This window comes from Balaenoptera physalus (genome assembly GCF_965194825.1).
Source record: "Balaenoptera physalus genome assembly, chromosome: 12".
In the NCBI taxonomy this organism is placed as follows: Eukaryota; Metazoa; Chordata; class Mammalia; order Artiodactyla; family Balaenopteridae; genus Balaenoptera; species Balaenoptera physalus.
Genome location: NC_138897.1, coordinates 80,254,661 through 80,271,238, shown reverse-complemented (window position 1 = coordinate 80,271,238; position 16,578 = coordinate 80,254,661). Strand labels below are relative to the sequence as shown.

Below are 16,578 nucleotides of genomic sequence, written 5' to 3'. Positions count from 1 at the left end.
CTCCTGCTCCTTACCAATTGGGTACAAGCTGCCACTACAACTCAATGATTTTTTTTTTTTTTTTTTTTTTTACTATTTCAGTGTGCCTGTTTGGTGAAATCTATGAACGTAATTAAGGACAATCACACATGTCAATTATTAAATGTTTAAAATATATTTCTAAACAGAATGGGCCGACTTAAGTCACAGTAACAGCTGATCTCCGTAGAAGAGCAACCCACAAAGATACAGCACTGGTTTTTTTCCCATCATCAGGGGTGAAAAATATACAACTTGTTTCTGAACCAAAACCATAATTTCCGCAGTTAAAAATGTTTCACTGCTAATATGGCCCTGGTAGAAATTATGTAGTTTTATTTCCTTAAAAAAAAAAAAATTAAAAAAATTTCCTAAGACACTGAATCATCAATCATCAATCTGGAATGTAGATTCTGAGCACAAAGCAGCTCAGTTCACCTAAAAAATAAAGAAAAAATTCCCATCACCTGTCTCAGTAGGGTCTGAAAGGAGAAAAGTAGTGTGGGGAACCCCTGCTTTGGTATGGAGAGTCACGGCCCCTTGACCCAGACCGAGACCGTGAGTAGCCATAGCTGGTGCTTCTCTCTGGATAAACGCGTATGTAGGAAGTTTCCCCCTGAAATTCAAACAAAAGGTAAAGGAAAAAATAAGACCCAGAAGAATAAAGCACACCAACACCTAACATGGCTGCCTAACAATAATAGTTAAGTATTGAGCATTTACTGTTTGCTTGGCACAATGCTATCTCATTAAACCCTCGCAATAGTGCAGGAGGTAGGTATTCTTGCCCAAGGTGACACAAATAAATGGCAACTCGATTATGTGGTAAATAACTCAGCTACTAGCTACTACTGTTAACATATCTGAATTCCTGCCACTAACCCCCAGAATCTAAGAACTGGAAAGATCTCAGAGGTCAGATATATAGTTTAGTCCTCTGCCACCTCACATATGCCTCTTTGGGTGGGTACCTATGAAGGAGCTAACCTGTATTTAGCACCTCCCAGGTGTCAGGACCTGGGCTAGATGCTTAGTTATCTTCATAATTTAGCTTCCTGGCAAGTCTTTTAAGATAATGCTATTATTGTGACTATTTTGCATATAGAGGAACCAGGGTTCGGAGTAGGTCGGCTAAGATTTTAATAAGCAGCAGAGGAGTCATGTCCAGGCAGGCCTACCTCCAGGCCCTTTGCCCTCAGCCAGCATTCTCAGATCTAAAGACCCTAAGATGAAAGAAGCCAGATGCTTTTTCCCTCAGTGAAGTCAGTAATTTGATTACCCTTACTGAGACTCTGCTTTGTAGTATAACTGACGACCAGGTGCTGTTTTGTTTCTGCTGCAAATTCAAGTCTTAGAGGACAGTCTGAGCAAAAGCACTGTTAACCCATGCAGCCTCCAAGCCATAAAGTTAGGGAATTATATGAATCCTTAGAAAAAGAAATGGGCCCAGAAATTCATGTCCCCAGACATCCCTAAACCCCATAGCAAGTCAGGACAGGATAACCAGCAAAAATGTCCAGTTGGTGGCCTGGTATCTGGTCTCAATGGTATCAAAGGAATAGTCACCATTTGAATCAAACTGAGATCCAAAGCAGCAGCCACCTACTTGAAAGGAAGTACATCAAGAACTAAGTCCCCAGGGTGAGGTGATGAACAACAAGAAAATGCCAAGGGCTAAGGTTTCAAAGAGGCTCCTGCATCACTTTGGGAAAGGCACAGTGAAGTGACAACTCAGCCCCAGTAGCAGTACCTAGAAGGGCTGAGATGATGAGGTTGGCTTGCAGAGCCCAGACTAGACCCAAAGGAGGGAGAGCCATAATAATTAGGTTCATGGAGGGACACTGCGGATTAAGCCAGTTGTGAAAGGGTGTTATCATGGAATAGCTCACCACATTATGACAGACTGCACCAGTATTCTCTCCAGGTTAAAAATACTATGACTGCAGACTTCTCTCTGTTATGACCCTGCAGGGCTTAGGCATGATGAATTCCTTGGCTTTGTCCACGTAAGATAGATCTTTAATGGTATTGTGAGGTCCTCAAATGGCAAACGCATGGCCTGTTGCTACTTCTGCTAGGTCAGCTTCAGGTGGAGTGGTCTAGGTACAAGCTCCTCAACAGAAGGTGGGGACCCACCTCATGAGAGCGGAATTTGGTGTCATCCAGTTTACGCAGGGCATATTCCATGTCTTCTTTTCTGAGATATTCAACCATCCCCATTCCATCTTTCTGCACATCTGCGTAACAGACATCCCCAGCTTCTCGCATATGATCTTTCAGGTCCTGCCAGCTGCCTGATGGAGGAAGTCCTAGGCACAGAGAACATGAGAGAAGAGGCCACATCCTTCATCTGTGTTAAGAGCCATCAAGACCTAGGGTCCCTTCTCCATCAATCACTACTTTTAAATCCTGAGGGTCCCCAAATCACAAATTTTAATAAGGGGCACAAAACCAGAGAAGAACACTAAAGTATGTGTGGTAAACCACCATAAGAAGCTGGTCCTAGGATAATCTTCCAGAGACCAAGCCTTTCCGACAGACCAAGAAGTTCATCCCATTATAGGTTTAGTACCTCTAAGAATTCAGAGCCTCTCTTTCTTTGTCCTTCATAATTAATAACAAACTCCCAAGACTTTGAGTTCTAATTTTTTCCATTATGAAATTTATCGGTACCAATTATTTCTTGCCTGACTGGGTTCCCAGGACATAGGAATTTTGAAACCATCCAATAAAATAACCAAAGTGTAGCTGAAGTAACACAACGAAAATCGAAAGTTTGTTTTCCTGTAGGTGTGAATGACTGACAAACTAGACAAAGTACCTCTTAAAAGATCACCAACACTCTTCAATACAGTAGGGGAAAAGGTAAGACTCAGACGCTAAAACTAGTCGGGAGTCATACAACCCTACCTGATGTCATGAAAGGGAAATGTGCTCCTGCTCTCAAAGGCTGTGTTTACCGCTCACAGCTCAGGACTGCAGCCATTTCCTAATAGTTTTCTAAGCAGGATTTCAGAGCAGCATGGAGAGAAAAAAAGATATGCATGACATCCTGAAGGAGGGAATAGAGTTCTGGGGTTAAAAAATTACAAAGGGACACAGATAGGCAGATACTGACAGGATCACTCTTAAGCGCCATGGGAGTCTGATGTGACTGTGTGACATTCACATCTAAGACAGTGCCAGGCTCCTCAATACACTTCACTCCACCAGGGCCCTAAAACACCCCTGCAATGTGCAGAAGGCCCCAGGTTTTTACCAGTGTGTTAATATTTCAAAAAGATGCATAAACCTCTGAGCTTAGCATTTCATCACTTGTCAACACTAGACATTTCGTTCTATACTTTGCAATACAATCACTAAGACTCCAAGTTGTAGTTTTGGTTTCTTTTTTACATAATTCCAAAACCACCACAAAATATGGCCTATTTTAGGATCCAAGGCTAGGTAATTTGTTCAAATCTGGCTTCTGCAATGTCTTTCTAGCAAGTCCGACACCAGGGTACATTCCAAAAGAAAATGTCTTTAGAATTCCAGCTCAGGGGGTTTTGCCATCATCTTCCCTTTCAACACTAGAAAACTCCATTATAAGAAGAAAGTTTATGTTCTATCAAGGCTGCACTATCAGTGCAATTTCACTGGCAAGGTACCTGCCTCACTGGCAGGGCTTCAAACTGTCACTGTGCATGGGCTGTTGAAAAGAAAACCCCACACATCCCACGCACTGAAGAATAACAGCTAACATTTCTTGGAGGCCAGACTCTGTGCTAAGTATTTTACATGCATCATCTTATTTAGTTTGAAAGGAACATACCTGAAACAAGAACTCGGAAATCAGATCTTCTTGTAGGAGGCCCATTCCTCCCACCACGGGGCCACCCACCCCGACCTCCGTAAGTCCTGGGGAACTCCACACGAAGCCGGCACTGGCCATAATCATAACCGTTCCTTCCATAAATTGCATCCTCAGCATCTCTGCAAAGAAAAGTTTGGAGTTAGTGCTGCTCAGGAGGGCCGACTGACTTCCCAGTGAGGAACATGACTAACAAGAATAAAAGGAAAACCTCAAGTGAGAAAAAAAACAAAAGAACAAAAACCCGGAACTTGATGCACTACTGCTTTGGTCTGAAGACCTTTCATGATATTGGAATTAAACTTTACAGCTGTCACACACAGGGTTCTCTAGGTATGAAATGATAATGAATAGACAAACAGATAACAGAACTAATTCAGAAAAAAATAAACTGTTGACAGATGGTTGATTTTGCCAATAAAGTGTTTCTCTAACCTTGGTGAGCTGTTTCTCAAAATGCACACCACACACTAGTCCTTTAATATTCTTCCTCAAGGCCTAGTACATTCAAGTCTATAGAAAGAAAAACCCATTTAAAAAGAGGTAAGGCTCAAAAGACAAATGCAAATTAGTGTTTCGTGAGGAATACGGAGTTCCTTCAAGTGTACCTTTTCAGCATGGTTTGGAGGACTAAGTTGTCAAAACCACTCTGGGTACAGTTTCATCAAAAGAGGTAAATATCCAATAAAGTAATACTTTAAAAGTCTTTCCGGGACTTCCCTGGTGGTGCAGTGCTTAAGAATCCGCCTGCCAATGCAGCGGACATGGGTTCGGGCCCTGGTCCGGGAGGATCCCACATGCTGCGGAGCAACTAAGCCCGTGTGCCACAACTACTGAGCCTGCGAGCCACAACTACTGAAGCCTGTGCGCCTAGTGCCCGTGCTCCGCAACAAGAGCAGCCACTGCAATGAGAAGCCCTCGCACCGCAATGAAGAGTAGCCCCTGCTTGCCGCAACTAGAGAAAGCCTGCGTGCAGCAACAAAGACCCAACACAGCCAAAAATAAATAATAAATAAATAAATTTAAAAAATAAAATAAAAGAAAAAAAGTCTTTCCTAGGGCTCTAGGAGAGTTAGGAACACCAAGCTGGTTCTCCAATATTGATAGGAGAGAGAATGCCCTCAGAGGTTGAGAGGACAAACAGCTTAAGACATACTAATGAAGGCAGCATTCAGTTGTCACAGGCACATAAACACTAATCAAGATTCCAGTCCCAGGATTAAGAGCAAGGAGGACCACATCCAGTTCAACCTTAGCTATATTCATAATACGGTGGGAGAGAGGCAGAACTGCCAGGGTTTAAGACTATGAATAAAAACTGTCCTCAGTTCAAATCATCCTCCTGCTACTTACTAGTAGTTGTCTCTGTGTAAGTATGTGATCAAGATTTTACATGTGAATGTGAGTAATATGCCTGTCTCACAGGGTTTTTGTAAGGATTAAATAAGATACTACGTGTGCAGTGCTTTGCTTGAAACTTGGCATCTAGCAATAGCAAAAGATAGCTTTTCATTATGAAAGGAATGAGGGAAAAGATGACATATCATACAGTAAGTTTGTATTCGACAGGGCAGGAGGTTCAAATCCTACCTTCCCTAGTACCCTTCCCTTTTATCAACTCTAAATCCTGTTACCTCATCTGAAAATGTGATTAGTAGCACCTAGTTTATAGGCTGTTGAAAATGCTAAATGATACATAGTATGGTACATGACACATAGCAACTTAAGAAACACACGGAAACTGTTACTAATTAATAGACGTGCAACCTTTTCCAGTTTAGGTGTGTGTGAAAATGCCTAGTTCCATTTTTTGAGGCAAATGGCAAGACACTAGGAACGAGCTCCGTCAGAGTCTTCAGCCATCAAAGCCTTAGGGTGCGTCCAGCCTCCTCATCCTCAGACGCTCCCCTTGCCTCGTATCACCCCCCAAGATGGGCAGGACACCCCATGGGCAGTCCTCGGAGTGAAGCCCGCAGGGCGCAGACTAGGCAAAGCGCTCCCTCAGCCAATGCTGGAAACCAGCGAGCGAGTTCCGATTTACCCCGAGTGTAGTAACCAACACAGTGCGAACCAACAAGCGCAGTGTTGAAAGTTCCCAGGCCTTTTCTGGGGCAAGGGCCGACACTCTTTGCAAAGTCACAAAGACCCCCTTCGAGCCGGTTTCGGGATCTAGAGCTTCCACATCCTCGGGGCCCTTAGCATCTAGCGGTGCCTCCCTTATTAGAGGAGGAACAGTGAAATCAGAGACCCCCATCAGCCTGTTTTAGAAGTTTTCCCAGATCCCTGACGCTTTTATCAGAACGAGGCCCTGGCCGTGTGGGGCGGGGCGCGCGTGGATGGAGATCCGTTCCATCAAAGAGCCCCTTTACGCCCTCCAAAGGCATCCACACCCCGGCACTGTGCGCCCCACAACAGCGAGTCCCAGCTGGGGGGAGGAGTGGGCAGGGAGGGCGACCCTTCCCTCCTCACCCAGTCCTCTCCGGGCCGGCTCAGGGGCCAAGCTTCCCAAGCCCTGGGCCGGTTTCTCCGAAGGGTGCCTGTCCTGCCGCGAGGGAGAGAACGGGCATCTGTACCATCCCTGAGGCTGGTCTGGGCGGGCTTGGGCCCTCCCAAGACCCGGCTTTTGTGTTTCTAAGTAAAAAAAATAATAATAGAGGAAGTGACGGAGCAAAGGACTGCCCGGAGCCCCGCGGCGAGAGGAGGCCTCAGCCTCCACCCGGGGGCGCCGTGAGGGGTCTGCGGCGAGGGGGGAGGGGAGGCCCTGGAAGGGAGCGGGGAGGGGAGGGAAGGCGGGGGCCCGGGGCGTCGGGCCGGCCGGCGGGCTGGCGGGCGGCGCGGGGCCCTCACCGCGGGTCCTCGAAGCGCACGAAGGCGAAGGGCACGAGGCCGTGCCGGTTCTTGAGCTCGATGTCGCGGATGCGGCCGTACTTGTAGAAGAGGTCCTCCAGGTCCTTCTCGCGCACGTCGGTCGGAAGGTTCCCCACGTAGATGCGTCCGTCGCCCTCGCCGCCGCGCTCGTCCGCCCAGCCCGACATCCGCACCGCCCGACGCCGCGGGCCTGCCGCAGCCCACGTCCCCGCCGCCGCCGCCTCAGCCGGGGTCCCCCCGCAGCGTCCCCGCGGGCTCGGAGGCGCTCAGCCGCACAGCATTGTGGGAACGGGAACGGAAGCGAAAGGGTCGGAGGAGGCAAAAGGAATCCTCTTAAAGGGGACGCGGCTGCGACGACTGCGCGTGCGCGTGCGTCCCCTGTAGGTGCAAAGTGGGTAGGGGGGCGACAACCGGGAGAGAGCTTGGAGTCAGGCGATTTGGAGTCAGTTCCCGAAGGCAAGTCACTCGCCAGCTGCGTCGACTTGGGCAAGTGACTCAGGCTCCTTGGGCCTCAGTTTTCTCAATCTGTAGCGCTGTCTACCTCACAGGTTTTTGTGAACATTTGCTGAGGTGACACGGGTGTAGCGCTCAGGGTGGGCCCCGCGGGCCGTCACTCCGCGTGCAGGGCGCCGCAGGGAGTCGGCCAGGGGCTCAGGCTGACCCCGCAGCGGACTGAAGGAGTCCTCGACGGCCTCAGGTCTGTAGCCCTCTGGGCCACCCTGTCCCTGTTTTACAGTTGCTTAGAACCGAGGGTGTTAGGTGGATTAAAATGGGTGTAAGAGACCTGAGGTGGGCTCCATAACTGGACTTGAAATTTATCGGAGACAAGGAGGGAGTAAAAGAATCATTACTGGGAATTCCCTGGCGCGCGCTTCCACTGTAGGGGCACGGGTTCTATCCCTGGTCGGGGAACTAAGATCCTGCAAGCCGCGCGGCGTGGCCAAAAAAAAAAAGGATCATAACTGTAGCGACTGTCACTATAGAGTGCTTCCCGCGAACTGTGCTTTTAATCCTCACGCAGTATGGAGAGATTCCAATATTACAGGTGAGAAAACGGAGGTATCATAATGGGGTCAGGATTAGAACCCAGAGCCATGCTTCCAGCCTATGCGCTGAGTCCTTCAGAATCTCGGGAGCTCAGGTAGACTCCCACCTTGGAACGTTTCCACATTTACATTCCATTGAATGCATTTACATTCAGGGCAGAGCATTGAACCTGGGGACGTTACAAGAATGAGGTCTTGCATCTAGAGTCTTGATCTAAAAAGATTTTCCATGTTAAACATGAAACTTCTGGGGCTTCCCTGGTGGCGCAGTGGTTAAGAATCCGCCTGCCAATGCAGGGGACTAGGGTTCGAGCCCTGGTCCGGGAAGATCCCACATGCCGCGGAGCAACTAAGCCCGTGCGCCTGCTCTCTAGAGCCCGCGAGCACATCTACTGAAGCCCGCGTGCACCTCAACGAAGAGTAGCCCCCGCTCTCCGCAACTAGAGAAAGCCCACACGCGCAGCAATGAAGACCCAATGCAGCCAAAAATAAATAAATAAAATAAATAAATTTGTTTAAAAAAAAACCTCTGTGGATTGATGGTTGGGTAGATACATGAGAAAGCAAATACAGTAGAACGTTAACTAGAAGGTGGGTTAACTAGTAGAACTAGTAGAATCTAGATGGTGGGTGTATTCAGTGTGTTCACTGTACCATTCTTTCAACCTTTCTATATATTTGAAAACTCATAATAAAGTTTTGGGGGGAGTTATGAAACAAAGACAAACTCTGTTAGTGCTAGCAATAGCAAGAGAATAAAACCAAATATTTAATTTGTAAATTTATTTATTTATTTATTGGCTGCGTTGGGTCTTCGTTGCTGCTCGCCGGCTTTCTCTAGTTGTGGCGAGCGGGGGCTACTCTTCATTGCGGTGCGCTGGCTTCACATCGTGGTGACTTGTTTTGGAGCGCGAGCTTCACTAGTTGTGGCACACAGGCTCAGTATTTGTGGCTCAGGTGCTCTAGAGCGCAGTCTCAGTAGTTGTGGTGCACGGGCTTAGTTGCTCCGCGGCATGTGGGATCTTCCCAGACCAGGGATCCAACCTGTGTCCCCTGCATTGGCAGGCGGATTCCTAAACACTGCGCCACCAGGGAAGTTCCCTGATTTCTATATTTTTATTTGTGCTTTTCTGTGTTTATGAAATTGTCTGTAATTAGCATGTACTACTTTCATAATTGGAATAAAAAAATAAATTATTTCTAAAATAAAACAATCAGAACCATCTGTTGTATTCTGGATTATGTAAAACTTCTAGTTGCTCTTTCCTGGCCTTCAGAAAGCAAGCAGGAAAGAGCCCTGGCCAGAGTATATAGGAGCTTATGTATCCTAAAGGCATCCTAAAGTCCAGATGCCTCCTTATTTGGGGGGGTGCTTAGGTGTACTAAAACCACCCTCTGAGTCCTACCACTCCCACGTGATTGTTGCCTGGAATGTGCTGGTGGAGACAGTTGGGTAGTCTCCTAGGGTGAGAGAGGTGGAGTCAGCTAAGTGACCTAACAGGACTCTAGGTGTAAATAGTAATGATACAACTCGTCTTGTGCAAAGTCTTGCAGCTTGTGATCACCAAAGAAGTTCATATGTAGCCTAGAAAATGTGCCCAGATCTGGGGATGTGACAAGTACAGCCTTTCTGGATTAGGAGGAAGGCAGCTAAATCGCTAAGAGGCATCATCCAGGGAACCCCAAAGGTGGATTTTGTTTCTGTGAGCCCAGATACTAACCTTTGCAAGTTAGAACCCAAATGAAGCCCAAATTATGGCCTAATGCTAAAGAGGCCCATGGACTCCATTCTCTACCAAGGCCACAGATGCTAAGCAGGGACACCCTTTTGAGCTTTTGCTCATCTGGTTATTCAACATCATCAAGTACATGCTATAATTTAGGCCCTGGTTGCATGCAGTAATACCATTCTGTCCTCAAGGTGTATATTCAAGTTGTTATTCAAACAGTCAATTTAGAGCACAGTTGTGATAAGGGTAAACTGCTGTGAGGCCACCTAATGCAGTTTTAGAGATTATAAGGGAGGCTTCCAGGAGGAGATATTTAGGTTGAGCCCTGAGGGACCAGTAGGAGTTAACCGTAGGGAAGGAGAAGGCTTTTTAGACAAAAAGGACAGCGTGAGCAATTGCTCAGATCATGAGATTATGGCAGACCAGGGGCAACCCCCACCTCCCTACAGTATGGCTGGGGCAAAGAGTTCAAGTAGGAAAATGGAGGGCGAAGGAGCTGAGGCCGGGGCCTGCAAGGCCTAGTAGACCGTATTATGGAGTTTGGACTCTACTGAGAGCAGTGAGTAGCCATTGAAGGGTTTTAAGGAGTTATGTTGGGATGAGACCTTCTCAGAAGGAAGTGGCAGCTGACGGGATGGGAGATAACAAGTAGGGGAGGAGACTGAGAGCTAATTTGAATGGAGGGTAACTGCAGGATAGTAGGGAAAGGAAAGAGAGTCAGGGAGAGAAGTGGCAGCAGCTGCCATTATAGGGAAACTTGGGGAAAGAGGAGAGATAATTAAAGGGTCAGTGTAGGAAGTATTGCTGTGTAATCGCAGTGTAAGCCCCCTCCTGTGACTTCATTAAAAAATCTGCATTATCCATTAATGATTTTAGAGTTGGATTCATATTGTTCCGGGAAGATATGACAGTGTGCTCAGATTAGCCCAAAGGTGAGTATAGGTAAGAACAGGGATAGCCCTGGGTGGCCTATTGACTAGTAGGTTACATGGGGAAGTAACATGGGATTGGGTGCAGGGAAACACCAATGGGGAGACCACTGCCGTCATCCAAGCAAGAGATGCCAGTGGTCTGATGTAAGGTGACAGAGATAGATGCTAAGGAGATGAGATATTCCAAAGACAAAAATCACAGGACTTGGAGATAGATTGGTCGTGGGAGCTGAGGAAGGAGGAGGAGTCCAGGTCGATTCCCAGGTTTCTGGCTTGGGGTACTGGCTAGGCAGTGGTATCGTTCTGAGACAGGGAATAAAGCAGAAGGAACTGATCTGCAAGAGGATGAACAACGATGAGTTCAGATACGTGTGGAGGAGGTAAGAAGGAAGGATAAGAAGTGTGATGGCTCTAGGCTCTATGTGCTCTCTCCGAGAACAGAATTCCAGGTGCATGACCAGGTGATGGTGGATGGGCATTGGAGTCCTCTGATACGTGGGATAGGCCTGCCCTTCCCACAGGGTGGGGCTTTCACTTAAGCTGTATGGGAGCTCAATAAAGTTCATCATTCCTAATATGATGATAAGAATGGCACCAGTGGGATTGTCTTCAGATTGAAAAGAAGCCTTTGGCGTTGGCAGACTGTGAAGAGTTAATGCATTTCCCACAGCAAGCCATTTACTCCCTACTAGGGAGTAGGGCAGTGCCCAATAAAAAAAAATAATAAAGCAACACTGGGGATAAAACATTCTACGAACCTGCCCATCTGGTTTCCTCCCTTTCCCTATGACATCAGTCCCCTCTGGCATCCAAGCAAAATGTTTTCTTCTCTGCCAGCCTCAGTCATGAGCTTCTCCCAGACCCTGGCCCTTGGGAGCAGTGGGCAGAAGAGGAAGTGATGGGGGAGTAAACCATCGGTGGGAAAATGAGTCATCTCAGAGAAACTGGTCCAGGCTGGCAGAGAGGGCTTGGGCTGGGTCGCTGTGGAATGTGTTTCTGGCCACTGTACCCTAGGAGCTTTCTGTCATTCTTTGCCACTTTATTTGTGCGATGGAGTAAAATGAAACATTCTGGAGAGCTACATAATTAAGAACTGAGCCGTGCAGGAGAGGAAGGGGACAAGCAGCAGCAGAACTAGGAGATCTGGAGAGAGTGTGGAAGGGGGTGCAGAGAGCTTTAGGGAAGCAAGTGCCATGTGTAGGTGGATGAGAAGAGAAGAAAGATGGGAAAGATAATTCAAGAAGAGTTGCAGTACATTGTGACTATTTGGTGTTTTCTTAAGAGACTGCAGAAAATCAGTAACATTTTCATTATTTTGGGGTAATGAACTGATGTTTCTTTGAATGTGGCCAGACAAGTAGGAACACGAGGGCCTGGTTTCATATGAGGTACATCTAAAGCAGTAAGCATGCTGAAGCTGTAGCAGCCTCATTGCTTCATTTTTGCCAACTTGCTGTATTGTGAGATGGAGGCCTCAAATAGCTTGTCATGTCAGGGCTGCTTTTTCTCGGATCCGTGGGCTGCAGGGGTCAGTGAAGCACTGCCTCCCCTCCCAACCCCCCCACGAAAGTTGTAAAAGTTGAAAGTTGTAAAGTTGGATGCAAAATATTGCACGTGAGCAAGATAGTCTTGATTCTGGAAGAATATTCACGCAGGGCTATCCAATAGAATTTGCATGATGATAGAAACGTTCTCTATCTGAGTGCAATATGGTAACCCCATGTGGCTACATGTAGCTCTTAAGCACCTGAAACGTGGCTGCTACAGCTGAGAAACCGAACTTTTAATTGTATTTAACTGTAATTAATTTTGATTTTAATAGCCAAATGTGGCTAGTGGCTACCATACAGGACAGTGCAGTTTATCATTTTCAAGGGTCTGTAAACCTATACCCCCCAAACTCCCCCCCAGAGAAGTTAAGAACCACTAGGACCAATCCCTTTATAGCCCTGTTGTGTTGGCACATAGTAAGTGTTTAATAAACACCTGTTAATTTTTTAACTAGTACTTAAAGAAGAGTAGCTCTAGCTCCAGAAAAAGGGAGCTGAAGTACAAAATGACAAATGGGCTTCTCAATTTCACCAAGTTTTATTTTCTAAGCCCTAAGTTCCTTACCCCTGACCCAAAACTTTTCCCTAAACATTTTCCACTCTGTCACATACCTTGGAAACTTATTTTATGGCACAGTGAACCAGAAGCACAAGCAAAGGGTGGAAGGGGTGTGAAAAGATTAACAACAGTGCTGATAATGTTTTTTGATGCAGCAAGAGGATGCACTGATTTAATAGAATCCTAACGCTTTTGCACTCAATCTTGTACTAAGCAGATTTTTAATGAACTGCATCGATATAATTTGGTAACAGCACCTCAAAAGTAAACACATTCCTTAAAGGTAAAAACAAATATGGGAAGTACCTGCAGATTTTATAAGAGTGAAAAACAAAACAAAAACAAAAACAAACCCCCAACCTTTGAAGCTGTACCTCCCCCAGTGCTAACATGTGCACAGTAGCTAAATTTCCTTCTGTCTGGCTGAGGCTGGCTCTCCCCCTCAGCCAGCACATGTGCAGGGCTTCTGTGAATGTCACATTGACAAACGTTCCCTGGAGCTAGGCAGCTGGGGACCAGTTTCTTTTGTTATTCCCTCCTTCTCGTGGGCTGCCAGTTTTTCTTGTCATGGCACACTCCTTGACAGTGCCTGCAGGAGACTAGGGTTTTTTCCCTCGTGGAACACTCTGACCCCAGCTCTAAAAGCCCAGGCTTGTGTATGTGGCATCTGGGACTTTGGTGGTTTTCCCCACTCCTTGCCCACTTGACATTTGTTCATTCATTCCACCGGGTATTTACTGAGCCGCAGAATAGCCTGGCTCTGTGCTGGGCGCCAGGGACACAAGACTTATCAAGACCCCCACTGTTCACAGACAAAGGGGCAATGGCAATGGGTGCTCCTGCAGCTCTTAACCCAGAGCTGAATGGGGTGTTCAGGGAAGACTTCTTGGAGGGAGTGGCTTCTGAGCTGAGACCTGACGTACCAGCTGGTGTTAACCAGGTACATGAGGAGAGAAGAAAAGCATTCCAGGCAGAAGGAAAAGCATGTGCAAAGAAAGCTGGGATGACTTCTGTCGCTTTGGGGAAGCTACCCAGCTCAGCACAGTTAGGTGGGGCTGAGGAGTGTTCTTTCTTTCTCACTCTACAGCCGCCAGTGACTTAGGGTGAGAAGCCCTAATGTAAATCAGAGCCTGGCTGGGTTAGATTATACATGTAAATCCTAAGTATTTCAGCTGCTCATACAAATGTTTATTGTATATCCCTGACTAGGATGATTGTAAAGGGGATGAGATAGGCTGGAGGGAGGGGAGAGCCTGAGGGGAATATAGTCTCACAGTCTCCTAGGGGAGCTGTGCAAAGCAAAAGGGTGCTTGTTTGGAAGCCAGAAGGAAAGCAGAAGAGAACCAAGCAGAAATCCAGCGATCCCTCCTGGGCCTGAGGAAGAAGGGCCGCAGGGGGTGCTGTATTCAAAATGCTAGGATGTTTATTAATAACTATAATTCCCTAAGGAACTGGAAGCATCCTCGAGGTCCACCCAGAGGGGACTTGCTACATGGGAAACGTGCAGTTCTGAATACCATGCAGATGTGAAAAAGAGCAAGTCCCTATACGTAGTTATGAAAAGATGTGCGAGATATTTATGGAATGCCTACTGTTGGCACTGCGCTAGATGCTAGGGTGCCAGCGGTGGAGGGGACAGTGTCTGCCTCCCAGAGAGAACCCCGTCTGCATCCCTTTATCTTGGCCTTTGTGATTTGCCTTCACCAGTCTCTCCCTCATCTCCCATTACTCCCAGATTGCCAGCCTCTCCAGGATCTGCTGTGTCTGAAAGCCTGTACCGCGTCTTGCAGGGGCTAGTTCTTCTCCTTGGAACATTGATTTCTCCACCTCTGCCTCCCCAGTCTTTAGCCTGACCAAATCCTCCTTGGCCTTCAGGTCCCTGACTTAGTAAGTTAGTATTCAGTGATGCCAAGACCTGTGTGACCCCAGCCTAGAACTTTCCTCCCAGTTTGTACCTCGGAAAGGCCTAGGTGTCCCCTACTGCTCCTTTCATTCCCTCAGTATTTTTGCCAGTTGATTTGTCTGAGCACATTCTAGAATCTTTCTATCAAGTTCTATATGGCATCTTCTAGTTTTTTTCATTTGAATGGTGTTATATCTATAAATTTACATGGGGAAAATTTTTCCATTCTTGCTGTATTTGGCCCTCCCACCCAGAAGTTTGGTATCACTTTCTGTTTATTCACATCTTTTTTCTTCTTTTCTCCTATTTGTGGCTTATAATTTTTATATTTATTGAAATCTATGTCTGTAGCACTGTGCTGATACCCAGGGACTACCTGCGGTGTCTTTTTTTGACACCACCTCTGACACCAAATGTGTCGTTTTTCCACACCAGTTCTCCAATTTTCCAATGCCAACTCTGTGTCCAACAATTCACAACTACCCAGAGTTAGTGCAGACCCCCACAGGTTAAGGGCTTAGTCCCATAAGACTTACCCTCAGTTCAGATGCCAGCTGAAAATGGGGTTACCAGTCTACCCACACTTCTTCCAGGCTGACTATAAATTTGGGGTTCCTATAGACTGTTTATCCCCCAAAATTCATATGTTGGAACCTAACCACCAATGTGATAGTATTAAGAGGTGAGGCTTTGGGGAGATAATTAGGTCGTGAATAGGATTAGGGCCCTTACAGAAGAGGCCTCAGAGAGCTCCCTCACCCCCTCTACCATGTGAGGACACAGAGAGAAGATGGCCATCTATGAACCAGGAAGTGGGCCCTCACCTGAACCTGCCCATGCTGGCACCCTGATCTTGGACTTCCAGTCTCCAGAACTGTGAGAACTAAATGTCTATTGTTTATAAGCCACCCAGTCTATATAATATTCTGTGACAGCATCCTGAACAGACCAAGACAGGAGTCATGAGCATGGAGGTGTTATTCAAAGCCTTGAAAATGGAAACTATGAGAAGTGGTCCAAAGACTGAGGCCTGGAACACTTCTTCCTTTAGAGGCCGGGGAGAAGAGGTGGAGCAAGTAGATGAAGGTGAGGAGGAGCAGCCAGTGAGCCAGGAGAAGAGGGAGAGTCCTGGGGATACTGGATGCCAAGCAAAGAATGAGCTTCAGAGAGGAGGAGAGCAACTGTGACAAGTACATCAATGAAGGACGCTGAGAACTGGCCACTGGATTTAGCAGCGTGGTGGTCACTGGTAACCTTGATAAGCTGCTTTGGTGGAATGGACTGGAGAGTGAATGGGAAGTGTCTTAGTCTGTTCAGGCTCCTACAACAAAATACCATGTGCATCTCATTCAGTGTCCACTTCCTCTACACACAAAACGTAAACTCCATGAGGACAGGAGCCAGGTCTGAGTTGCTCCCTTTCATGTCCCTAGTGCCTAGATGGGGGCCTTGTACCAAGTAGGTGCTCAATAAGTATCTCTTGAAATAATGAACAAGTGACTAAGACACAGGGCAGGAACTCTCAGTGTTTATCCTCTAATTAGCCAAAGCAGTTAGGCAAGAAAAAATTAAATAAGTAATGGAGCTTTTCTTCGGCAGGTGCTGAGGGAGGTACATCTCTGTACCTAGCACCTAGCTCAGGGCCTGGCGCACAGTGAAAGCTCAGAGAATGTTGCTAGCTGAATAAGCATTACCTCTTATATCTGCATGTACTCCTCCCATTGGTGGTGATCTCATCAAGTCCCATGGCTTTAAGTGTCATCTATAATCTGATGACTCCCCAAATTATAGGTCTAACCTGGACCTCTTCCCAGAACTCATATATCCAACTGCATTTTTTTTTTCCAACTGCATATTTGACATCTCCACTTGGAATGTCTAATAGGCATCTCAAACTAACATAGCCAAAACAACTTTTTGTTCTCTTTTGGCCAGCCTTCCCTATCTCAATCCATTCTTCCCATTGTTCAGGCCACAAGTCTTGGAGTCATGCTTAACTCCTCTCTTTCCCCCACACCCTGCATTCAATTAATCAGCCAATCTGTCAGTTCCACCTCCAGAATATATCCAGAATCCAACCACCTCTCATCCTACCGCTGCTGCTACCGTCCTGGTCCAG

The 16,578-nt window shown here is 46.8% G+C and overlaps 2 protein-coding genes across 4 annotated transcripts in view; one reads left to right on the top strand and one right to left on the bottom strand.

Moving 5' to 3' along the window:
• Positions 1-16,578, top strand: part of DYNLL1 (dynein light chain LC8-type 1) — a 39,013-nt gene that overhangs the window by 9,378 nt on the left and 13,057 nt on the right. Inside the window, exon 1 of one of the 2 annotated variants that reach the window (XM_082417612.1) lies at positions 7,057-7,195. The exons of the other annotated variant lie outside the window; for it this stretch is intronic. The gene's annotated coding sequence lies outside the window, so the exon portion shown is untranslated. Of the gene's footprint in view, positions 1-7,056; positions 7,196-16,578 lie in introns of those variants that run through there. 2 annotated transcript variants of the gene reach the window in all.
• SRSF9 (serine and arginine rich splicing factor 9) lies at positions 134-7,047 on the bottom strand. Of its 2 annotated transcripts, none has more exons than XM_082417606.1 (4): positions 6,719-7,047; positions 3,833-3,993; positions 2,155-2,327; positions 134-634 (listed from the first exon to the last, which is right to left on the bottom strand). In XM_082417606.1, exons 1-4 carry the CDS (start codon positions 6,904-6,906, stop codon positions 491-493), a joined length of 666 nt encoding a protein of 221 aa, XP_082273732.1. In that variant the 5' UTR covers positions 6,907-7,047; the 3' UTR covers positions 134-490. The 2 variants fall into 2 exon arrangements, 1 of the variants encoding a protein (XP_082273732.1); XR_014251873.1 differs by having other exon boundaries at positions 502-634; positions 1,908-2,327.